The sequence below is a fragment of the Carassius carassius genome, chromosome 4, assembly GCF_963082965.1.
Source record: "Carassius carassius chromosome 4, fCarCar2.1, whole genome shotgun sequence".
In the NCBI taxonomy this organism is placed as follows: Eukaryota; Metazoa; Chordata; class Actinopteri; order Cypriniformes; family Cyprinidae; genus Carassius; species Carassius carassius.
In genome coordinates this window covers 14245539-14272596 of record NC_081758.1, presented here as the reverse complement: position 1 = coordinate 14272596, position 27058 = coordinate 14245539, and the positions used below count along the sequence as shown (strand labels likewise).

Genomic DNA, 27058 nt, shown 5'->3' with positions numbered 1-27058 from the left:
CTGCGTCCATCCAGTCAGCTTTCACACATCCTGCCCCCACCAGTATTTAGTTACATCCACTGTCCTCCTAGAAACAATACTGAGTCTGACTCAGATCTCGCTCCCATCTCCTTCCCAGACCCTATCACTGTGGATGCACCAATGATTTCCCCTCATTCTGTCGTTATCTTACCACCGCATCTATGGAAATGAGTCCCATTTGGAGATCAACTCAGGGTTGAGTGAGCTGTTGCAAATGAGTCTGTCATTAATTGGTACAGGGAGTCCAGTAAGACAGGAGAGGGAGCACTGATTCACTCACATGCGCACACACATAGAGTGTCCAAGTTGATTCATGTTAATGCAGTAACCCAAGCTCTTCTCCCTTTTTCCATCAAATAAAGCAATGTTTTTCTGCTGTGTTTCCTTTTGTAAATAAATGCCCCTAGGGTGGGCCGAAGAGCCCCTTAAAGAGATCCAGTGGACTGTGCACTAGCTATGGAGAGGGCTGCTATCTAGGGAATCAGGGTTCAGTCCAAAGGCCTGACATTTTCTTCAGAAATCCTCTTTGTGCCTTCAGCTCTAGTTTCAATATTTCCCTTCAGTTACTTACCAAACGCCACCCTTCACTGATCCACAGGTCTACCCCCCTTCTCTTATCCACTCTCTCATTACCATTCTACTCCTGTTCTTCATCTTTCCCTCTTTCGAAAGTCTCAACCCCTCTCTCCATCGCGACCACTCTGTTTCCCTCTCCTATCCTCCCCCTTCCCCAAAAACTGATCTCAGATTAACATTAACACTATCCCTGGTGCAAATGGTAGCACCTGCCTCTGATGCGTCTCCCTCCAGTAGAGCCGTACAGGGAACCCACACACTCACTCCTCCTCTGTCCTCTCAATCTGGGATCACTTTCTCCAGACTTTTGCTCTTTGAAATCAAGCGTACCCTGAGGCACAGTTTTGGGACGTGTTTGCCATTCTTGTCCTTGGCGGTTGTCAGGTGGAATTGGACCAGCACAGCGCTCTGTGTGAGTGGAGGATTTGGAAGGGTTTTTTTCTGGGCAGTCTCCCCCTCCCTTTTCTGCATCCAAGAGCAGGGCCCCTCCGCTCTTGAGACTGCATTGATGGTAACCACTTGGATGTGACTTAGAGGCTCATGCACAGGTGACGTGCTGAACTTCCGTCCTATGAAGGCAGGTGAGTGCTGAATTCTTACTTGTGGTCTCAGAACTGGAGCTATTGTGTTTTGTTCTTGTTTTGTTTTGCTTTCTTATGACAAATTTGCTGTCTTACACTCCTTGTCAGTTTCTGACAAGTGATGATCAAGTGCTCTCTACCTCTTTTACACCTCCCTTCTCTCTCTTTTTGTTTTGGAAACACACTTTGTGCGTGAAAATGTAAATGATAGGTTTTAACCTCCAAACGGTAACTAAGTAATTTTGATAACATCTATCATTGCTATTAATGCCAGTCGTCAGATATCGGTTTCTGAGAGGTTAGCCAAATGAACTCTGCCAGTAATGTGAAGTGGAGAGCAATGGATTTGCCTGTTGGCATCTCACGCAGTATCTCATGGTTCACTTGGGAATCCCATCAAATGCCAGTTTCGTCTGTGCTGTGGTTTAATGATGGAAGATGTTATACAGGACATTGTCCAAACACATAAGCTTTCTTCAGGTTACCGGATTTCATTAATGTTGGAAGGTGGATGTTCTTTCTCATTTGGCAATAGGAAGAAATGATTCACTCAAGACTGTGACTAAATGATCCATTCATTATTCAAGCAGCTTGAATTAAAATTTACAGTTGTTTCCATACCAGTTTTGGAATGTTTTAATTAGTGACATCCTGATACAGTTTGCACTGAAAAGTTTTTTTTGTTGTTGTTGTTGTTTGTTTGTTTGTGTTTTATTACACATTTCCTATTATTTCTAAAGAATAAAAACTCTAGTTGAACTTTTTTTTCTTGTTAATTTCTTGCATTTTTAGATGCACTTCATATTTAGATTTTTATGTTATTACACTTTCTTTACTGTACGATAATTTTATGTGACAGCTCAATGATAAATTTGATTTGCTACAGATCACAAGGCACAGATCATCCAATTCCTGTTCTAAGATTCCAACATTGTGTGAATATGAGAAATTTAGAATTTCATTTGAAACCATGTCTTGATTAATTGAGTCATAATGACATTGTGAGCTTTGGTTTGGTTTGCTGAGTCAACTCTGACAACATAATTGTCATACTATGAAGAGCTTATATAATCCACAATAGGCAACACAACGTGATTGTGTTTTTTCCTAAATACCAAAAAATTATATAGCATTATATATTTTCATGCGATACACATGACATATGAGTCAAATACTAATTATTTAATAAAATACTAGAACTTCGGCAGTGTTTCCTTTTGGATATGCATTTAACTATTAGTTTATTTTAAGACAAGTTTTCTGTGGAATCACGCTTAAGACTAAATTAGACTGAATGTTTCAGTTTAAACCAGTGTTGCTTACTATTGCTTACTGTCTGTTTTGCCGCTGCACTTTCTAAAAGACATTTAGTCCTCCTCATCAAAATATAGGTGTGTCTAAAACATTCCCTATTGACAGTTTCACCATCAGAATATATCCTTATCATTTCCATCACCTGATATTTGAGAGGTTGTCCATTAATTTTGGCACACTAAGGCTGGGCGAATCTAAAGGGAGTGAAACACAAACTTCAGCCCCTCAGGGTTGCCGTAAAGACCCCAGCAACTCAAGCCTGCTAAATTAAACCCATTAGCCTCACTGTTCACAGCCCTTTCTCTGATGCCAACAAGTCATAGCACATAAAAACTTGGTAATGGACCCTTCAGACGATGGAGAGGAGCAAGGCATGTTCTCCCAGCCGCGGGCTCGTTGGCACTGTGAAGGCCTGGAACTGCATCACCATAGCCCACTCACACGGTAGTGCTAGAGAATGTGATCCCAACACATTGTTCTCCATCACATAATAGAACCTTTTTAGCTCAGGGCGAACAGGCCCACCATGGAGAGGGAGAAAGGGGCAGAATGCCCCCATGGGGTACTTGGGAGACTGATCTTTAAACCAGGGAAGATTGGAGACAAATGTGTCTTGACCTAGTTGTTTATTTTCTTCAAATAGGTTTATTATCATAATGTTTTTTTTTTCTTTTAAATCTTAAAATAACTGATATTTGGAAGTGTGGGGGCACTACAACATTGCTTTTATTTGTTTGTTTGTTTGTTTTTGGTGATGAATATTTCAATGTTTCTCAGGTGTTTAGGATGGTCAGAACAGGCACTTTAGTCTCTCTTCTCCAGCTCTTCAGTACCCTTGCTCCCAGAGGAGGTGAGTGATGTCCTCTTGTCCTCTTCTGCTTTCACAGCCCCTCCTGAGCATTAGATTAGATGTAACAGTGACTGATGGACAAAAAGAGCCCAGGCATAAAGAGTCAGTTAATAAGTTACGGTGTCATAATGTGACCAAGTTGATTGATAACATAAAATAGCCCAGTAATAATAATAGCTAAGTTAACAATTACTTATTTACATAGGCTATACAATGAATTTTATAATATTTAGGCACTTATAGCTATCGTTTGACAATGTTAAAATCTAACTTAACATTTTCTTATATCGATATTGTTTCTTACTTACTCCTTAACAGTTCAACAGGCTATTAATGATTTAATCTATAGTATGCCATCTCTTGGAATATGTGAAGGCCAGGTTTTTCCATCACTCAACACTAGAACCCATTTTACACGTGGCTCTCGATTCTGTCTTGTACTTGCTCTTATGAAAATGTACCATAGTTCTGAACTGTAGAATTTGTTATAATAAAGCTAGCCTATTAATCATTATTAACCAGATAAATAATGCCTCTTTTATTCATATATATAGCATTTGTTATGAAAAACAATAGATGAATAGATTATCTATTATAAATTCTACACGTTAGACATAATTTACCACAATAAATAAGCCTAAAGGTGGTCATGAGTAGTTTAAAAAGATTTTAATATATGTTAGTGCTGGTGCAAGATTGCTTTCTCCTTTTTTTTTCAGTCTTTGTAATTTATGTGCCTTTTTTAGATAATGTGCGACTCTCTCCATAGCAATTTAAAGTGGCATTTTCTTAATAGAATTTTAATAGATCGCACATTTTACCATCAGCTTTGCTGATTTTGGTCTATGCCTCTGATCTGTCCAAAACACCCTCACAGGGCCAACTGATCAGTGCGTTTTTGCTTTGGAAACTATTTCTTTGTCAAAATATCCTTTTCCTCTGCTTAGCTTTTTCTCAGGACATCCTCTACCCCTTTGGACCTGCTCACAGGGATTTAGAATCCCCTAAGATGGATGATGGCAGTTCTCCAGAGTTTTCACTACTAATTCCATTCATATTCTTCAATATTCCCTATAGATCCCTTTATGTAAGTATCCAAAATATCAATGAGAACTGTGATAAAAATCACCCAAAATCTCCATGCAACGTCTTAAGTGTTAGATTCAGCAGTGAATCGTGTAACAGCACATCATCCTATATTTCCCAATAGATCAACAACAATGGAGTGATCTCCTTCAACGTACAGGTGAGTCAATTCACTCCGGAGGCTTTTCCCCTCAGTGACAGCCGTTCCTTCATTGCCCCTTTATGGGCTGACGTGCATAATGGTATCCGTGGGGATGTGTACTACCGTGAGACAACAGACCCAGAGATCCTGGAGAGGGCCACTCAGGATGTCAAAAAGTATTTAAAGAATATGGTGTCCTTCACTGCCACCTGGGTCTTCATTACTACCTGGAATCAGGTCACCTTTTATGGAGGCAGCCAGACAACGCCGGTGAGGCAAAAAGGGTTTAACTTGCATGACCAATATAAAAATTGTGCTAATGAGCAGCATGTACTGTGTGATCACCACAATAATCACCACCACCAACACAAAAGAAAATAATCATTCTTTGTTTCTTTCTTTTTTTCAGGTAAATACATTTCAGGCAGTTTTGATCTCTGATGGCCAGGCTTATTTTGCTATGTTTAACTATGGAGAGATCAATTGGAGCACAGGCACGGCTAGTGGAGGAGACCCTCTTACGGGCCTGGGAGGAACCACAGCACAGGTAAGCTAGGAAATCCCATCTGTGATATAACTGTTGTTACAGAGGCTGCTGTATATTATGTACTACATCATATTCTTCTGGTTCTTTGCATCAGATAGTTACCTGGAAAAAGTTTTCATCCTCTGAAAATTCACAACATAATCTCTTTGTCACTCTCCTCTATGATTGCCCTCTCTAGGCAGGTTTCAATGGTGGAGATGTCAGCCATTTCTTCAACCTTCCTGGATCACGCTCGAACGAAGTGGTCAACATTGAACAGACCACTAATGTAAACGTGCCTGGACGGTGGTTCTTCCGCATTGATGCCGAACAGATAGACCCAGCAAATGGCTGCAGCTTCAATGGTAAAAAAAAAAACATTTATTTTTTAACCATTATTTACCATTACATAAAACAATTATTTTAACACATTAAATTAATATTTTACTCATATCTTAAATGTGTGGTCCTTGTTTTATTGCCATGTACACTTTTTACTAAACATGTTCCCCTCATGCCTTATCTTTCTCTCTTTTCTTTTTCTGTGGGCAATGTTTTTTTTTCAGGACGGTTTTACCGTCGTGGGGAGGTTTTTTGGTTATCAGATCAATGCACTCAGCGATGTAGGTGTCTTGATCTGAATAATGAGGTCATCTGTCAAGAAACTCCGTGTGGTCAGTTAGAGACCTGTGAACAGGTGGAAGGGGCTTACTACTGCCAGCCTACCCGTACAAGCACCTGTGTGGTGTTTGGAGACCCCCACTACCACACTTTTGATGGATTTCTATATCATTTCCAGGTGTAGTATAGGGTTAAAGTTCAATTTCCATAAAACTGGTCCATAATAGTTTTTAGGGGAACACTTTTGGTAGCCCTGGCTCACTCTATGCCCTATGAAATGAAAAAAAAATCCTGACTTACTCCAATAATAATGGATAAACGGGTCACTTTATCTCCCCTGAAAACTGTACTCAAAGTGCACTAGGCTCACTGTATATGCATGATGCCTCTGGAAATAGTAAAGTATGAAACTTCCAAACCAAGAAAAAAAATATACAAAATAAATAAGGATCATATTTCACACGTTCAGTTTATAAGATATCCATTATCAGAGATTATGCTAGAAGCAAAAGGTTGTATGAATTAATCCTATCACAAAGCCAAGTATCATGCTGATTTTACTTTTGGGATTTTTTGCTCGAACTGTAGGCTAAAACTATGTGATTTCCTTGATCTCCCATACAGGGTACTTGCTCATACCTGTTGGCTCGTCCATGCTGGGAAATGCCTGGTTTGCCCTTCTTCAGTGTGGAGGCCAAGAATGAGAACCGTGGTGTGACCACTGTGTCCTGGCTACGGGATGTCACAGTAGAGGTGTACAACCACCGTGTCACACTACCCAAAGGGACTCTGGGAACTGTGCAGGTCAGCTTTCTTCATGTTTCAGTCCTTTAAATTTGAAGCTGTTACTAAACTGACCAACTGTGCAATCAGTATGAATAGCAGCCTAGTAGATTAAATTGTTCTTGTAGGACACAGGCAGTATAACCTTTCTCAATGTCTTTCACTTTGTGTTTCTGTTGTTACAGGTGGATGGCCTGATAAAGACTCTCCCTGTTCAACTTCAACTAGGTGCAGTCAAGGTATACCAGTCTGGCGTTGCTGTCGCTTTAGAAACAGACTTTGGTCTTTTGGTGACCTATGACGGATTGCACTACGCCTCCATCTCCCTCCCCAGCTCTTATTTCAACAACACTTGTGGTCTATGTGGTAACTACAACGATGACCCCGCCGATGATCCCGTGTTGCCAGATGGTTCTTTGGCAGAGAGCGTCGTGGAACTGGGTGGTAGCTGGCGAGCTGAGGACACAGATTTTCGTTGTACAGACGGCTGTGCCCAGAACTGTAGCTTGTGTGAACCTGCAGCCGAAGTGTTCTACTTTCGCTCAGACTACTGTGGGCTGATCAATAAGACTGATGGGCCTTTCAGAGACTGCAGAGCTGTGGTAGACCCCACAGCATTTGTGTACAGCTGTGTTTATGATATGTGCAGCAATCGTGATAACATCACCACCTTGTGCCAGGCTATACAGGCATATGCACTTGCATGCCAGGCCTTGGGAGTCACTATACGAACCTGGAGATCACGCTCGTTCTGTGGTGAGTGATATCAGGTGTGACATTAAGGTTAATTCCGTGTCAATAAAGTCCAGACATTGTAGAGAGTTCTTTTATAGGTAAAATCAAGTATACATTATTAAATACTTTTATAACTTTCTATCATCATTATGTTTTCTTTTCCACTGACCTTGCATTTTCCCATTTGCCACTGACTCTTAGCATTGTCATGCCCTGAGAACAGCCACTACCAAGTCTGCACGAGTGCATGTCCTGCCTCCTGCTCCGACCTGACATCTCACCTCTACTGTACCCATCCATGCACTGAGGGCTGCCAGTGTGACCAGGGCTATGTCCTGAGTGGTAGCCGCTGCGTCCGCCACTCTGAGTGTGGATGTGAGCGTGATGGCCTGTACTATGCCCTAAATGAGACCTTCTGGGCAGGGGAAGGGGGTGAGGTGGGTGAAGAATGCTCCCAGCGCTGTGTTTGTGGCCCGGCAGGTGAAGTAACATGCTTCAATGATTCTTGTCGTGAAGGCGAGGTGTGTGTAGCAGAAGTTGGGTTGTTGGGATGTTACCCTCGACGCGAAGCAATCTGTTTGCTGTCTCAGACTCAAATACTGGCTACGTTTGATGGGTCCACAATGATGTTCCCTGATGAAAGCTCATTCTACCTGGTGAAGACTTTGGGACGCTTGCCTGCAAATGTTACATCATTGGAGGTGAAGATTGGCAGGAAGCTGGTGAATAAGGGCCCTACGTGGATCCGGCCAGTGATCGTTAGGGTCGCATATTTGGAAGCACAGATAGGTGGCTCAGATTTTGACTTGATAAAGGTTTGTGGTGACTTTCATATCCTCTAATCGGCAAAAAAGTTGTCAGTTCTTAAATCTGTGAAACTAAAAGATGCTTTTAAAAAGATACCTACCTGGGGCACCTCACTATAGCAATATCATTTCTTGTACAGTAGCTTTGATTATTCCTCAATATATTCTCAAATATTGTTCAGCTGATTGTATGACATGCTAATGATTTTGTAATTCTCCTCCCCACTTAGGTCAATGGTGAACCAGCGATTCTTCCTTATGTCCATCCAGTGGAGCCTTTAATAATATACCGGTCCTCTGGTAATTCCACAGTGATTGAGTGGAGTGGTTTTGTCCGCACTCGATACTCCCGTCAGGGCCTGCTAAACATCACTCTCTCCACACTCTTTTACAACACCACCTGTGGTCTTTGTGGTTTCTTCAATGGAGATCCAATTGATGACCTCCGTCTACCCAGCGGAAGGCAGGCCGATACACCCGAACAGTTTATTGAAGGCTGGAAAGCCATTGCGGATGATCTGACATGCAATGGCGACTGTGAGGACTTGTATCGTATGTGTACAGATTTAAGGCTGTACCAGAGCCCATGGCTGTGTGGAAACATCAATGACCTAGGAAACAGCTCATTCCTGGCTTGCCACACAGCTGTTAATCCCTCTCCTTTCTTCAGGAACTGCCTCTACAACATGTGTGTGCGGGAAGGAAACCGTTCTGCCCTGTGTAACTCCCTCCAGGCATATGCTTCAGCTTGCCAGGATGCTCAGATCAACTTGGGAGCCTGGAGGAGTGCTACCAACTGCCGTAAGAGTGTTGGTTGTTTCTCTCTTTTACAATTTTTAGCACCTTCTATCCCTCTCACATAATTTCCTTTTTCTTTGTTTCTTTAGCTCTTCCCTGTCCAGAAAATAGTCATTTCGATGAGTGTACATCTGCATGCCCTCTCACTTGCTCTAACCTGGATGATCCTGAGGAGCCATGCCCTCTACCCTGTTCAGAGGGCTGCCAGTGTGAAGAGGGATTTGCCCTCCGTGATGGCATATGTGTGGCACGTAGTGATTGTGGCTGCTTCTACCTGGGCCAGCAGCTAGCCACCAATGAGACATTCTGGACAGACTGGGAGTGCCAGGAGCGCTGCTACTGCAATGGCACAGACAACAGTGTCTACTGCACCTTCTCACCCTGTCACCCAGAGGAGTACTGCCAGGAAAATGAAGGCCTGTTTTTCTGTCAGCCAAGGACAGAGGCCATGTGTGTTGTTGCTGGTTATGGACACTTTTTGCCATTTGGAGGTGTACCATTTGACCTGCAAAGCAGCTGTACTCTCCGTCTGGCCACTACTGAGTGTGGAGAGGGGGACGAGGATGGCTTTGGTGGACTAGACAGTGCAGAGACCATTCTGGGAGGACTGCCCAGTTTCCAGTTTTCAGCTCGGAATGAAGAGCGAGACACAGGCCAGGCTATATGGGTGCGGGGATTTGTTCTGGAGGTCTATGGATATGAAATTGATGTGTCACGAAGTTTCAAACACACAGTCATGGTACGATTTTACTGAGCTATGTGTTGTATTTGTTGATTGTGACTAATGTGAATCTTATGCTTGTTTTAAACAGGGCCATGTTCAAGAATTTTAATTAGCATACAACTTAAATCAATTAGAGTGTCACAAATAGCTTGTTCATATTTGCATGTACAGATGTGATCCAGCAGCCAAAGCTGATTTGGATCAGTACAAAATTCTACACCTGCACCTGAAACAAGACAGATACTGATACAGTTTTTGGCCATTTACATGAGTGGCAGATATTTTATAATCACAAGAATTCCTCTGTAATTCTAGAACATCACCTTTTGAAGGTCATACTCCTTATTTTTATGACACAAAGTTATTTTAATCAGCCCAGACAGAAGAGCTAAACAAAGCAGTAAATCTTTTCAGGTGAGGTGTATAATATTTCAGCCAGCATCTGTTAGCATACTGGAGCAGATACAAAGGAAACTTGTAACTGAGTGACGTCTGGAGAGAGTTCACAACACCACTGGAAGATCTGAGGAACTTTAGATTAAATAAAGATTTTTAGGGAGAAGAAAACGAAGTTAGAAATTGAGAGACCGGATGAATCTTAATGAAACTGGCTTTTGTATAGATAGAAATATAGAGATTATAGATAGAAAATTAACAACAAGACTAATAAAACACTTACACTTAGTCATTTTGCAGACGCTTTTATCCAAAGTGATTTACAATTGGGGGATAAATAAAGTGAATATTCTTAAAGAGGCAAACAGACACAGGAAGTGCTTGTAATACCAAGTTTTTGACATTGTTCAAATAAGTATAAGCTAGAAAAAGAAGGAATAAATAAAGATAAAGTGTTTTTTTGTTTTAGTTTTTTTACGATGAAGCCAAGTAGTTTCGAAAGAGATGAGTTTTCAGCTGCCACTGTAAAACTGTCAAGGATTCAGCATTCCGGATAGGGGTGGGAAGATCATTCCACCAGCCAGGAATGGTGAACGAGAACGTTCTTGAAAGTGATTTTGAGCATCTTTGTGATGGTACCATGAGGCGTCGCTCACTAGCGGATCTCAGTCTTCTGGAGGGGACGTAGATTCATAATAGTGTGTCGAAGTAGAGGGGTGCGGAGTCTATGGCTGTTCTATGTTCAAGCATCAAATGTCTTGAAATTGATGCGACCGGTAGCCAGTGCAAGGAGATAAAGAGAGGTGTAACATGGGCTCTTTTAGGTTTGTTGAAGACCAGTCATGCCGCTGCATTCTGAATCATTTGTAGAGGTTTGATTGTGCTTAATGGAAGTCCAGCCAGATAAGCATTGCAGTAGTCCAGCCTAGAAGTGACAAGGGCCTGGAAAAGAAGTTGTGCAGTATGCTCCATTAGAAAGGGCTTGATAAAATGAGTTGATATAAGAAGCAAAGCCAGGAGATATGTATCATGTACCAAACAGATTTAATTGCTATTATTGAAACAAATGTCAATTTTTTATTAATTTATCTCTTTTAGGTGAATACAGAGCGTCTGTATCTGCCTATAAAACTTGGTCCAGGGAAAGTTAACATCTACACCCTTGGTCTGCAGTTACTTGTGGAGACAGACTTTGGTCTGAAGGTGGAGTACAGATCAAAATACATATTGCAAATTACCCTTTGCTTGTAAAACATACTGTACACAGGGCAAAAAAGCTAAACTCATGAGATTACAACATTATCCACTAATACACAAGCTAATACACAATTAATATCTCTACAGGTGGCTTTTGACTGGAATACTCTACTGCTTCTGACTCTTCCTCGCAGTCTCTTTAACGCCACCTGTGGGCTCTGCCAAGGAATGCCTATTACTGGTCCCACTCTGAGTGTCACAGAATGGGGCATGGCATGGGCAGAACGTGACACCTTCTGCCAAGTTGGTTGTGGGGACTCTTGCCCTCGCTGTGGATTGGCTGAGAGGGGCCTAGCTGCTGAGGTTCCCGCCCAAGTAACAGATGCTGTTGGTAACACTGACATGGATGAGGGTAACCCAGGAAACCGTTTCCACTTTGCTGAAGGGTTGTATGTGTATGTTGAACCTGAGGCAGTGAGATTATGTGGACTTATAATAGACCGTGGAGGTGTGTTTGCGCGCTGTCACAGCAAAGTGGCCCCAGCATACTTCTACCAGAGCTGTCTGCAGGATACATGTTTGGATCAAGGTGCGAGAGAGACCATCTGTAATTGGCTACAGATTTATGCCAATACCTGTCAGACACTAGGTGTGTCTGTCATGGGCTGGAGAAGTTCCACACCCTGTGGTGAGAAATATTTTAATTTTTGTTCATTTACTCATGTCACAAGTAATCTTGTTATGCATAAAAATTATTGGTGCTTTCTAAAGCAAGCATCACAATTTTAATTCCTCATACTTGAGGTTAGGGGTTTGTTCTACAGTAAATCGTGTGGCTTATTAAGGAGATATGATTTTCACCTGGCTGATGACAAAACAAACCAAAACATAGACTTGCAATGAAGGAGGAGCTGGATCCATTTTTAGAAACTAGAATATCATAGACTCTTGAGGGTGGCTTCTTTTGACCTTGAACAGTAAACAGCCACTTAACAATTTTCTTCAGTAAATGAAAGATTTGAAATTTGAAGATTTGAAACATATACTATGAGGCTGCTATGAAAAGTATTGTAATTTTTATGCATTTAAATGCAAATATTGTTTGCACTTCTAGGGCTAACTGCTTGGTGTTACGCTGGCTAACCACAAACCATGTCTTAATTTACAAATGTTCTGTTTAGCCAACTTAAAACCACAAGACACTTTGTCACAATCAAAGTCCCGTGAATGCCACACATTTATATAAGCCCTTTAAAGTGAAATGCAATACATCCTCCTCTTTACTTCTGGAGAAACTCACCCATCCAATGAACTCTATGTGTGCCCAGTCCTGTCGTGCCCTGTGAACAGCCACTATTCCAGCTGTATGATGGTGTGCCAGCCGCAATGTGCCCCTGCACGTGGACAGAGAGACTGTAACCAGTACTGTGTTGAGGGGTGCCAGTGTGACCAAGGCTTTGTGCTCAACGGCAAGAGTTGTATCCTCAGTCAGAACTGTGGATGTTACACGGATGGTAAATACTATGAGGTAAGACACAAAACTAGACAATACATCAAATACAATAAGTATCTATAATAAATAAGATATAATTACATTTTAATCATTTTTACTCCCTAAAAGTTAAGAGTGATAAAAGTAAAATACATTGACTTAAGTACAAACAATTACCAACCCCCTGAACCCTCTAAAAGCCACATAGCAACACACTTATGTGTGAACAACCCCAACTCATGCTTTCCAGAAAATTTAGAGAGCTAGCATTCCTCTTCTGCCTTTTCTTGAAACGCAAATGTGTTGTTGTTGTTGCTGTTGTTTTCACTCTATTTTCTCTGTCTCTCAGCCTAAGCAGTTGTTCTGGAACAGTGACTGCACTAAACGCTGTCAGTGTATTGGACGGAATCTGATTCAGTGCGACCCAAGGCGATGCAAAGCAGAGGAGGAATGTGTTCTACGTCATGGTGTGCGAGGATGCTTTGCCCGACGTTATCAGCACTGTGTGGCATCAGGCGGTGGTGTCTTCCGTACTTTTGATGGTGCCTCTCTTCGTTTACCTGCCTCATGCTCGTTTGTTCTTTCAACAATCTGTCACAAGCTGCCTGAGTTATCTTTTCAACTCATTGCCAATTTTGACAAGTGGAGTACACCCAACCTAACCACCATCTCCCATGCTTACCTCTACATCAACGAGGAGAACATTCTCATCTCCGGAAACACAGTCAAGGTAGGAACAACGAATTTTGTACTGCAAATTACATGTGGGACAGGACATCACTCAGGTGACGTGGCCTCGAATTTCCTAGGAGAATTTAAAGGAGGAACTGGTATTTCAAAATGAACATTTAGAGCGGAGTGTCTCAACTTCTCAAGCCCTCAAGGTCAACTGTCCTGCAAAGTTGAGCTCCAACCCTATTCAAACACACCTGAACAAGCTAAAAAAGGTCTACAACATTACGAAAATGTAATAAGCAGTTGAGTTTGATCAGGGTTGGAGCCTCACTTTACAGGAAAATGGAGATTAGATCCAGAGTTGAGATTGCTTTTTATATGTAAACTATGAAATTACTTTATAATGATTAAGACAGTAAATGTCTCCTAGCTAAATGCTAAGTGTTTGCCTCTTTTACTTCAGGTAAATGGTACGCCCGTGTCCGTACCTTTTGTCACAGGTCTCATGACACGTGTATCCACATCAGAGGGATTCCTGGTGATCGACACGCCCCAGGACATCCAGGTGCGTTATAACAGATTCAACATCCTCAGCATTACAATGGGCCCACGGCTGCAGAACAAGGTGTGTGGACTGTGTGGGAACTTCAATGGAGACCCCACTGATGATTATATCACCTCTCGTGGAAAACCTGCCGTCAGTGCACTGGAGCTCGCTCAGAGTTGGAAAACCAATGGCATGCAGAACAGGTTAGCAAGAATAAGTGTGCCATTATACTTATCATTCATCTCATTCGTTTCACCCTGTCCTTATTTCGTTGCCACTCATTTTCTATCCTCCATTGCCTGACCCCTGCCTGTAGTTGTGACGAGATGCAGTATGTGGCCCTGGCTCAATCCTGTGATAATACAGCAGTATCAGAGCTCCAGGGAGAAGAAAACTGTCTGAAGCTCACAGATTTGAAAGGTTTCTTCCAGCCCTGTCACGGCCTACTGGACCCTCACCCTTTCTACCAGTCCTGCTACATGGACGGCTGTTACAACCACCGTAAGGCCCAGGTGTGCGGCTCCATGGCAGCCTACGCTGAGGCCTGCCGCTCTTTCGGCACACTCACCACCAAGTGGATCGCCCAGGAGAACTGCTGTAAGAGGACGCTGCCACCTACAGGATAAGATGGAAAAGTGTTGAAAGTGAAAGGCAGCACAGTTCAATTGTCGTTTTTAGAAGTACATTTTATATGTATTATTTATTTTATTATTATCTGTCTATGCCTCCAGGACTATCGCAAGTCACTTTCACAATTTTGACAAAACGGACATATTTTATTGGAAACTTTCTGTGCTAACTTTGTAACTGGACCTGTCTTTAGCAGAATGGATCTATGACCCCTGTACAGGAGAGATCTGCTCTAACAACACATGTGAGCAGGAGAATGGAGGAGATTTGTGTGGCTGCCCTGAGCTGCCCAGCACTGACTTTAGTGAGTAAAACAAATATATAAATCCAAATAAACATTAATCCTTTCTAGGGTCTCTTTGAAGTTGTTTTTATCAATATTGCTCATACTTAAACCCCTTACCCTAAGTAGTAAACCCACTCACATTATCCTGCACTAGTTACTTTTTTTGTTATAGCAGCGGGTTAACTGCTAAATTAAAAGGTCACATTATGAATTGGTCTTGATTTGTTCTTGTGGTGTAGGTGAGGATGACATCATCCAGGCAGAGGTGACCTGTAAACACGCTAAGATGGAGGTTTCTATCTCTAAGTGCCGTTTGTTCCAGTTGGGCTTTGAGAGGGAGGACGTTCGAATTAACGACCAGCACTGTGCTGGTATCGAGGGAGAGGATTTCATCTCCTTCCATATAAACAATACCAAGGGACATTGTGGCTCTATTGTACAGGTAAACAAATCCCTCTTTTGCCTCATTAACAATCGTTCAGGATCAGACAGCTTCAGCTTAGACACTAAGAGCTCTGCCTCTTGAGAGAGGGGAAAGTACCTGTCCTGTTGAAGAAAATGTACTGTTCCATTCACATTTACACATATGCGAATACAAGCAAAGAAGTTCAGGTTTGGTGCACATTTGTGTTGTGAAAAGACACTTGAGCAATAGCTTAGACCAGCTTGGACCAGCTTAAAGGGTTAGTTCACCCAAAAATTACAATTTTGTCATTAATTACTCACCCTTATGCTATTCCAAACCCGTGAGACCTTTGTTCATCTTCAGAACACAAATAAAGATATTTTTGATGAAATCCGAGAGCTTTCTGACCCGCCATAGACAGGTACTGAGGACATTGTTAAAAAAGTCCATGCAACATCTGTGGTGCTGCGGACACAGGAGACGGCGTTCTATGCAGGGCACCTTGTTTACAAACAAACGAATGCACACGCATGGTACTTTCATGAATGTTAATTTTGTTTTGCGCACAAAAAGTATTCTCTTAGCTTTATGAAATTATGGATGAACCACTGATGTCACATTTTAACAATGTAAGTAACAATGTAAGTAGATTATTTTAATGATGTCCTCACTACCTTTCTGGGTTTCTTGTTGGTAGTGGCTTTGCTGTCTATGCAGCGTCAGAAAGCTCTCGGATTTAATAAAAAAACTGTGTTCCTAAGATGAACAAAGGTCTTACAGGTTTGGAATGATATGAGGGCAAGTAATGAATAACATTATTTTCATTTTTGGGTGAACTGTCCCTTTAAGCAGGTTTAATAAGTATTTGTTTCAGTATTTTCTCTAAACCTAGTCAGCTGCCATCCTAAAACTTTTTTTTATAATTTTTTTTTAAATCATATACACATTCTTAATGCACATAAAAAAATTTACCTAATGAGAAACCTCTTTTCTGTCAAAAATTGAGGCATTTTCATGCAGTTCTTTTGTTGTCTTGCGATGAGTTCAACAAAGAACTTTCTACCAATATGGCAGACGGAATTGAAGACAATAATGCTAAAAATGTTATAATGTTAAAACAAATCTCTTGTGCAGGTCATGTGGAGAGCGCTGTCGTGCGAATGCGATTGCCTATCAAGTGCATCCCAAAAAACCTTTAACTCTCATCCTGTCCCGTATATGGGACGCCTTCATTTACTTCACTATATTACAATTAAATCTAATCTAATCTTGACAAACTATATATCGTTGGAAAGGTCAAAGACTGCCAAATATATATTTTACCAATATTTTTTGTTAAAAATTATGTAGGAAAAGTAATAGATCAATTTATGACAAGAGTGCACCCTCAAAAATCTACATTATAACAGGAGTTTTGACCTTTGTTTAAAAAAAAGACTTCTTCGTTGCCTTTTTCTCTATCACATTTTAGAAATCATCAGAAATTATATATCAACTGAAAACTTAAATTCTCAAAATTCATCCTTCAAAACCCATTTTAAAATCAGACATTGCATTACCATGAAAATGGTACATCAATATCATGTTACAAAATGTTTTCATTCATGAATTATACAAATTTAAGTTTTAATCGTGCACTATAAAGTCTATGTTCAAAAATGTGAGTGACAGTTAAGGGGTTAAGTAGACTTTTTGGGGTTAAATACAAAAAAATATATGTTTTTTTAATCATTAAACCATCCATAATTTATTAGGTTATGCTTTGATAAATATTACACATTTTGAGTACAAAATAGTCTGGTTCACTGTATAGGATTATCAAATGTTTGCTGATTTAGATCTAAATTACTCAGGGTGGTACACAATACATTTTGAAACTACTTTCCAAATGTGTTTTCAAGAGAAATCTTTTACATCTATTCATGACTTTCAGATATACAGCACAAGATACTTTTCTCATTATGTTTTTGCTTTTCATAATCTAATTTACGTTGTGTACATACTTAATGTGCTGTCCGCTTGGCTGAATATGTTATTTTCTGTGGAAAAGGTCATTCAATTCACAGTAACTTTATGTGTGTGTTCATGTGTGTGTATTTGTGAGTCTAGTCGAATGGAACACACATTATGTACAAGAACACGGTGTGGATTGAGAGCGTGAACAACACAGGGAATGTAGTGACACGTGATAAGACCATCAATGTGGAGTTTTCTTGTGCTTATGAACTGGACATCAAGATCTCCCTGGAGACAGTATTGAAGCCAATGCTCAGGTCAGACATTCACCCCTCACAAAAAAAAAAAATACCTCTGTATTACCATGGTATTTTCATCTGTTTATCATGGAACAACCTCATTTATTATAGATAACATAATGATAAAGATAAAAACTCCCATTTTCTATTGTCCACAGTGTAATAAACCTCACACTACCGACCCAAGAGGGCAACTTCATCACAAAAATGGCCCTTTATAAGAACGCCTCATACCGAAATCCATACCGTGAGGGAGAAGTGGTGCTGAGCACCCGGGACATTCTGTTTGTGGGGGTGTTTGTGGAAGGAGCAGATCATAAACAGCTTATTCTCATTGTGAACATGTGCTGGGCTACACCATCTCGTTACAGCAGCGATCGCCTTCGTTACATTATCATAGAGAGAGGGTAAGCAAATAACTTAGGAAAAGAGCAATACACATATTTCAATGCATATTTAACATAATAACATATTCAAATACTGCACGGAGTTCAGAAGAGGACCTCACACTCAAAGACATACCAATGAGTTTACAGCTCTAACACAAATGTAATTTCTTAGGTGTCCTAACATCAAGGATAACACTATAGGCATGGCTGAGAATGGCGTATCCCTCACCTGCCGCTTCCACGTCACTGTCTTTAAGTTCATTGGTGATTATGATGAGGTGCATTTGCATTGTGACGTCTCTCTTTGTGACTCAGAGACCAATGCCTGCAAAGTGGTGAGAGCTTGTAAACACACAAACACGCACATCGGCAAACACCTTTTAATGTTATTTTTAGCCATTTTGCCATTTACAACAATGGTGACTAATACAAACCTGATTTAGTGTGGATTTGCTAAAGTTTTTACATCTTATTCATGTCTCCATCAATCATCTTGGAGAGGTGCTTCTTTTGGATTCAGAGTGTCTTTTTGCTTTTTTTAGAACTGCCCTCACAACAAACGAAGTTATACAGATTACAGTCAGCATAAAGAACAGATCCTATCAGTGGGGCCAATCAGAAGAAGAGGTACGGAGTATATTTTAGATTTGTGCATGAATGCATGACCTGTGTGTTTGTGTGTGTGTGTTGTATAATAGTGTAGGCAATAGGATGTGAGTGTGTAATTGGGTGTTTGTATTAGCGAGGTGATTATAGTTATAAAAGTGTAAATGACTAAATGTAAATGAAAAAGTGTGTGTGTTTGTGTTTTAGAATCAGACTGGTGTGAAGAGGATAATGGTGGCTGTGAGCAGATCTGCACAAGTCAAGTAACAGGCGCTGTTTGCAGCTGTGTGACAGGAATGCTGCAAAGAGATGGGAAGAGCTGCCGAGGTAAACTGCGAATACACACGTTTTTTCAGATTTTTAATAGGTGAACATTGCCTAAAGTGGCATGCTACAAAAAGTAAAATATCCCAGCGCTGTAATACTAATTATCAGCACTCTTGGAACATAGTACTACTGCACGTGTGGCATTGCTTTATGCAACAATAAAAAAAAAAAACTTTAACTGTTACGACCTGTGGCTCCAAAAGGCCGTAACAAAGGAAAGGGACACACAGAGCGGTTACTTTTAACACGAAATTTATTAACAACCAAAAGAACCGAAACTAAACCAAACAAGTGTAAAATGGCATCAGTCAGATCAGTAGTGTAAAGTACAATGTATGCATGAAATGGCATTGGACGTAATGCAATGTAAGCCAACGTGATGTATGTCTCCAGAAGTCACAACAACAAAACCAAAATAAACATGGAGCCCCGATGCACAAGCACGGGCTTCTTTTAAAGGACAGACTGTTTAGAGCATCCAGGTGGAACCCCTCAGGAAATCAACTGGGCGTTTCATACTGGATCGTCACACCCCTCCCCTTAAGACAGGGATTCTGTCAAGATCCCTGTAAACAAAGAGCAAAACGATTAATCACCAACAGGGGCACGGGACAAAGCATCCGCCACCACATTTTCTACCCCTCGGATATGCCGGATGTCAAGACTGTACGACTGCAGAAACAACGACCACCGAATAAGCCTTTGATTCGGGCACTGGAGGGAGTTCAGAAAGGTCAACGGGTTATGATCCGTATAGACAACAATTGGTCTGCTTGAATTCAGATAGACAGCAAAATGGATCAAAGCCCAAACAAGTGCCAGGGCCTCCTTCTCCACCACAGAGTAGTTGAGTTGGTAAGTGGTAAATTTCCGCGAGAAATAACTAACAGGGTGTACCACACCTACCGAGTCAGACTGCTGTAAAACAGCTCCCGCCCCCACCTGACTAGCATCCACCTGCAGGGAAAACGGCTTGTCAAAGCCAGGTGCAGCCAGCACAGGTGAAGAACATAGCAAAGCTTTTACATTTTCAAATGCCGCAGCACAATGGGAAGACCAGACAAACTTTACCGGCCCTTTCAATAGGTTGGTAAGGGGAGCTACCACGGTAGAAAAATTACGACAAAAAGAGCGATAGTAGCCCATTAAACCCAAAAACCTCATCAATTCTTTTTTAGTGACAGGTACAGGAAACTTTTGAATGGCCTGAACTTTTGCTTGTACAGGTCGAACCTCCCCATTTCCTACCACTTTCCCAAGGTAGATCACGGTAGCCCGAGCAAACTCACATTTTGCCAGGTTAACAGTGATCTTAGCCTCCGACAACCGCCTCAACACCGCACAAACTCGTTTAATATGAGTGTCCCAGCTATCACTAAAAACAACGAGATCGTCCAAATAGACTGCACAACCCTCCAGTCCTGAAATTACCCGGTTCATAAGACGCTGAAACGTCGCAGGGGCATTTCTTAAACCAAAACTCATAACCTTGTAGGAGTATCAACCCGTGGGAGTAACGAATGAGGAAATATCCTGAGCCCGCTTACTTAAAGGCACCTGCCAGTAACCCTTAAGCAAGTCAAACTTGCTCACAAATCTGGCCGAGCCCACCTGATCCACACAGTCCTCAACCCGAGGAAGTGGAAAACAATCGGGTTTAGTCAAACTATTGACTTTCCGGAAATCCGTGCAAAACCTCACTGACCCATCAACTTTCCTAACAAGGAGACAAGGGGATGCCCAATCTGAAAACGACTGTACCGCAATATCATTTTCCTGCATGTAGTTTATTTCTGCCTCCATAAGCTCTCGTTTATCTGGAGACACCCGATAAAAACGTTGCTTAATGGGTGTCGCCTCCCCAACGTCAATATCATGCTCTATCCAATCTGTACGTGAGGGGGTATCTCCAAACAAATCAGGAAAATTCTGCAATATTGAAACCAACTCTGCACGTTGAACCGGAGGTAAATGAGCAAGACCGGAGCTTAGTCTCTTCCAGGACTCAGAGTTATTTAACCGACCGCGCAACCTACCCTCATCAGGCTCAATATTCTCCTCACCCCCACCCACCAAGTTAGAGCTACCACGAAAAATTGATCCCACTGAAAGAATGGAATGAACCGGATCTACATCCACTACATGAGTCTCGCCAATTTGATTTTCATAAAAAGGTTTCAACAGATTAACATGACACAATTTAGTGGATTTCCTCCGCCCTGGGGTACCGATCACATAATTCTCTTCACTCACTTTCCGCTGCACCACGTACGGACCATCGAATTTGGCTTCAAACGGAGAGCACACCAAAGGACGCAGAACCAAAACTTGATCTCCAGGCTCAAAAACACGACGCTCAACGGTACGATCAAATAAGCGTTTCATAATTTTTTGTTGTTTTTCCAATTTCACTTTAGCCAACTCTCACGCTTGAACCAATCGTTGTTTAAACCCGTAAACATAAGCCTCTAGATTTTTTGGAGAATCGGATATCTTAACCGGATTTTGGAGCACTGCCAAAAGTCCACGAACCTTATGACCAAACACAAGGTCATTGGGACTAAAGCCAGTGCTCTCCTGTACAACCTCTCGTGACGCCAGCATCAACCAGGGCAATCCCTCTTCCCAGTCTCGATCCAGCTGCACACAATACGACCGAAGAAGAGACTTTAAAGTCTGATGGAACCTCTCCAGTGCGCCTTGGCTTTGAGCATGGTATGCAGTCGCAAGGTGATGTTTTACATGCAGCTGTTTTAAAACCTGCTGGAACAAATGGGAAGTAAGATTAGTTCCCTGATCACTCTGGATAACCCTAGGAACACCAAAGATAGACATAAACTGAGATAACGCCTTTACGATTGAGCGGGAAGTGATCGTACGCAGTGGGTAAGCAGCAGGAAAACGAGTATTCAAACACATTATAGTCAACAAGTATTTACTACCTGACTTGGAAGATGGCAACGGGCCCACACAGTCCACAATAAGATGCTCAAAAGGGTCACCCACTGCCGGAATAGGGTGTAATGGAGCCAGTTTTAGTTTCTGATTAGGTTTACCGATCAACTGGCAAGTGTGACACTGTTTTATATAAGATGAAATGTCGCTTTTTGCTCGAGGCCAAAAAAAATACTTCAACACACGATCATAGGTCTTTCGTACTCCAGAATGACCAGACAAATCATGCGCAACTTCCAACAATGCCCTTCGAAATTTTGTGGGAACCACTACTTGAATAATAGGGTCCCCAACAAAATCGTCCCCATGAGGAACCCACTTCCGCAATAACATACCATCTTGTACGAAATAACCTCGAGCGATGTTAGACACATGATCGTCTCGAACAGCACTGTTAAACAGCTCAGCCAAGGATAAATCCGAACGTTGCTCTTCTCCCATCTCCTCTGCAGACACAGGAAAGGACACAGCAGATAAATCAGGCATAGACAGAGAACTACCCAGTTGATTCAACATCATTCTTGGACTATCCACTACTTCCTTCGTCGTGCTTCGAGTCATTGCACGAGTTGTTACACCCACCGGATCTACATGTGAAGGGATCTGCGGAAACACATCATTGGATGAAACTATTGGTGACACAGGAGCATCCGGCCATACACGCCCCCCTGCTAACTCATTCCCCAAAATAAGATGAACGCCCTCGACCGGCAAAGCAGGACGCACTCCCAAAACAATATCACCATTCACCAAACTCGATGACAGTTTCACCCTATGAAGAGGAACGGTTAGTATACTCATACCCATCCCCCGGACTAACATGCTGTCACCCGTGTCAGACCGCGAAGAAAAAGGCAAAATAGACTCTAAAATGAATGAATCCATAGCTCCCGTGTCCCGCAAGATCTTGACCGGAACTTCCTCATTACTGCCCACAAGAGACACATAACCCTCTGTAAGGAAAGGAGAAAATACAGATAAACAGTCCGCATCCACTTTTTCCTTTACACACGTCTCAACGGTATTAGAAGCTAAAGCCACAAAAGCAGCTGGTTTAGGAACCTTAACGTCACGTTTAGCCTTCTCCTCCAGTAAAGGGCAATCAGCTTTCCAATGCCCTTTTTCACGACAATAATTACATGTCCTAAGCGGGTCAAATTTCCATGTAGGAAGGTAACTAGACCTAGGAGAAAAACTATTTAGAGATGTACTAGAACGAAGCATATTACCGTCTACCCCCGCGAGCGCCCGTCAACAAAGCTACTTCTGTGAGAGAGTACATAATCGTCAGCCAACGCTGCCGCTTCCTCCGGTGAACTAACTTTACGCTCATTAATATAAGTGGCGATCATATCCGGGACAGACACTTTAAATTGTTCCAATATCATCAGTTGAACCAACTCATCAAAAGATGTAATATCAAGCGCAGTATACCAACGAGTAAAGTATTTTCTCAAATCCTGCACAAACTCCAAATGAGACTGCTTTTGTTCCCTCTTACATGTCCTGAACTGCTGACGATATGCTTCAGGCACACATTCATACGCCTTTAAGACCGCTGATTTAATTTGATCATAATCCTGACAATCTTCCTTACTCAATGCGGAAAAAACTAACTGTGCTTTTCCGGTCAACACACACTGCAACAATAACACTCGATTTTCCTCTGACCAGTCCTGTAGCTCAGCAATACGCTCAAAGAGAGTGAAAAATATATCAGGATCCTCCTCGTTGAATTTAGGAACAAGTTTCAAATTTGAATTCACTGCAAATGTAACTCGATCTTCCCTACCTTCCTTCAGAAGTCTTAACTTCATAACTTCAACCTCAATTTTCGCCTTCTCTAACTCCAACCTATCATGTTCAGAATGTTGTTTCAATCTTTCATGTTCCATTTGCAACAGCAACAATTCTTTTTGCTGCTCAAACGTCAATACAGATGGTGAATCGGACTGCATTTTTACCGACATAACTAAATCTTTATCCAAACTCAGAATGTCCCTTTCACACAATTTTAACTTCAACTCAGCTTTAATACTTTCCTTGCGTTTTTTATCAATGACATCTATTTCATAATGGTCAGCAATTCTTAACAGCTGTTCCTTCGTACATTTTCCTAGCAATGTATACGAAGGAGATTCTAAAAATGCATTAATATCCGCCATCAGAAAAACAAACAGACCAATAAAAAGCCAGAAGTGCAATCAAATACTCGGAGTATTCCCCACTAACTTTCCTCAGCGCGAGAGAGAGAGGAGAGGAAAAAAAAACCTATCTATCCTTATCCCTGGTCTTCATGCGGTTACAGGCGGGGGGTATTTATGCACTTCAACCCAGTGGGTGAAAAATGCTACCGGTCAGACCAGCGACACCTTCAACACCCTGGATGTGCTCCCGAGTCAACTGCTACTACCCGCTTTCTCCGCAACACTACCAAAACAAAAAATAACCAACATGTCTCAAAGGAAACATGCTGCTATACCTCACCGGGGAAAACTCCAAACTAGAAGAACCATATTGCACTGTCAACTTACCAGTCGATGAGCTTCCACGCAACAACCAAACAATTCTCCACACGTGTGTCCCGTTCCGCGAAAATGACGTCACAAGTTCAAATGAGATTTCCTCTCCCAAACGCTAACCATTGATTACGCCAAATTCCGAAAGACGCTAGCACGAACAAATACCAAATGGACGAGCCCCCATTTGTTACGACCTGTGGCTCCAAAAGGCCGTAACAAAGGAAAGGGACACACAGAGCGGTTACTTTTAACACGAAATTTATTAACAACCAAAAGAACCGAAACTAAACCAAACAAGTGTAAAATGGCATCAGTCAGATCAGTAGTGTAAAGTACAATGTATGCATGAAATGGCATGGGACGTAATGCAATGTAAGCCAACGTGATGTATGTCTCCAGAAGTCACAACAACAAAACCAAAATAAACATGGAGCCCCGATGCACAAGCACGGGCTTCTTTTAAAGGACAGACTGATTAGAGCATCCAGGTGGAACCCCTCAGGAAATCAACGGGGCGTTTCATACTGGATCGTCACATTAACTTAAATTAAAACTACATTTTAAACACAATATTGCCAGTTACTTTAAAAATTGTTCTCCACTAAAGAAAATAGTTACAAACAGATCACAGAAGAATGGAGCAGCGGAGTGCCTATGTATTTTTGTAAGCCAACCCAAAGGTCATAGAAGCAAAAAAGTAAAGTTAAAACCATGGTAAGTTAAAACCATAAGTGCTAAAATGTTAACTCATTTCCAGGTCTTGGCCTTCAAAAATACATCTTCCCTGCAACACTCTGTTAACCAAATGTATCCGACTGTGGCCCGCAGTAGTATGAGTTATGCCTACTATAAAAAACCATGGAATTTCATCAGAGCCCCTCCCCCATGATATCACTGTCTATATCCAAAATACCGTTAATTACATTACTCCACTAATATAGTCCACTAAAAAGGTTAATGAAAATGAGAGAGCAAATTTGGACACTGAATGCACCAGAAATTCTGCAGATGCCATCTTCTGGTGAGACACAGGAATTGATTTGGCTGGATGCTCACAGTACATGGTTTTTTCTCTAGCAGATAGCCATTTATTGTACATTAGCTGTACTGTTATTATTGAAGTGCATTGTGGGATTTAGTGAATGCATTCGATGAAACCACTACAAATAGCTGTTCCCTCAAATAGTGCACTATATAAAAATATAGCCACATTTTTTTTCTAATAGTGTTGTTCTTCTTAAACTTTCCTTTCCTTGCTTTTATTCTATATAATATAATATTTGAAAGCAATTCTGCCTTAAAAGCATTTCATGCATAAAAAAACTGAATTTAATTAAATGTATTTGATAATATGTAATGTTTGTCATTATACTGCTGTATGTCCATTTATACAACTTTCACATTTTCCATTTATTATAAATGTCAGTGTGGACATCATGAGTCATGTGCATCATTCATGACTTTACTGTGGCGTCCCGTTACTCACAACACAATTTGTAAACTCCTCGACCCACCATTCTCATGAATCTCTCCTCTTTTTCTATTTCTTAACAGTCACCAGTATGAGTACTGACCTTCAACCCCTGCTTCTTCTGGCAGCTGTTGTTGTAAGCGTCAACATCTTACTGCAAACACACACCTCAGTTTTCTTCTCTTAACATTCACCAAGCAAGTTCAAGGGAGAGAGAGGTGTATACAGACGAAAGGGAGGAGAAAAGAAAAGCAGAACGGAACCAGTGAGGGGATATGCATGTGATGCATCAGCAGTCCTGCAGTGAGGACCACCTCTGAGCAGTTCCCTTCATCGAAGTGAAAACTGTGATCAAATGCAACCAAGTGATCCTTCACCAGCTGGACAGCTCAAACACAAACAACATGGCTCCATCCAACATAATAACCTGACACCCTTCAGACCCTGAAAAATCCCAAATCTTTTCTTTGGCACAACATCTAAACACCAGAAACTAAAAGGGGAAAAAAAGAAAAAGCAAACTGTCACTTTGAAACGTAGTGATAAAAAGACAAACATTAAATGTTTTGCAACCACTAATGACATATTAGCAAGATTTACATATTAGATGATGAATTTCCCTAAAAAAATTTTTTTTTTTAAATCACTGAAACGTGAGAGCATGTGTTGCAAGAATGGATGATAATTCTCAACACCAGTTATATTGTTGCTTTTTATTTAGTTGATCTTAAGGAATGCATACCCTGTCCTGATCTATTTCTCAATATGCCATTTTGTTTCTTATTTAAACCCATTTTTTTGCCATACTAAAGTATTGCTGAGATAAAAATGCCAATTAACATTTGCATTGCTTTGTATTCCTGTGGATGCAAATGAATGAATAGTGCTCGGTACACACAAATGTTCTTGAGCGGCCAACTTTTCAAGCATCACTTATTTAAGCTGTATATACTAGGCCATGGTTGATGGATGTGAACTCTTTTGCCCTGTACTATAAATACTCAATGTACTGTATGAATCACTGACATTAAGTGAATTTTTAGAGTCATCAACTCCATTTGGAATTTAGTTGGCAGTATCACTCATACCTGATGATGGTGATGATATTAATGGAGGATTCAAGGACTGTTTCTAATCACTTTGCTCATGACACCACACAACTGTAGGTTTGGGACTGCCATAACACCGTGGGAATTTATGTAGTCAGCTGATTGGTGACCAAATCCTTGATGTCCATACTTACTGTAACAATGTTTTCTTATTCTAGGGGTTTGTTTGTTTGTTTTGTTTTGTTTTTAATCCGATATGATTTATTTGAGAATAAAGTGCGCAATTCACATG

The 27058-nt window shown here is 41.3% G+C and overlaps 1 protein-coding gene across 1 annotated transcript; it reads left to right on the top strand.

Moving 5' to 3' along the window:
- Window positions 1-3349: 3349 nt before the first annotated feature.
- tecta (tectorin alpha) lies at window positions 3350-27058 on the top strand. The gene is made up of 25 exons (XM_059547058.1): window positions 3350-3444; window positions 4150-4429; window positions 4553-4840; window positions 4980-5117; window positions 5296-5461; window positions 5663-5895; window positions 6342-6521; window positions 6686-7256; window positions 7437-8050; window positions 8272-8842; window positions 8929-9578; window positions 11058-11162; window positions 11304-11844; window positions 12485-12684; window positions 12998-13378; window positions 13787-14073; window positions 14187-14467; window positions 14694-14804; window positions 15026-15228; window positions 17302-17465; window positions 17606-17854; window positions 18009-18171; window positions 18379-18463; window positions 18650-18769; window positions 25801-27058. Exons 1-25 carry the CDS (start codon window positions 3350-3352, stop codon window positions 25902-25904), a joined length of 6780 nt encoding a protein of 2259 aa, XP_059403041.1. The 3' UTR covers window positions 25905-27058.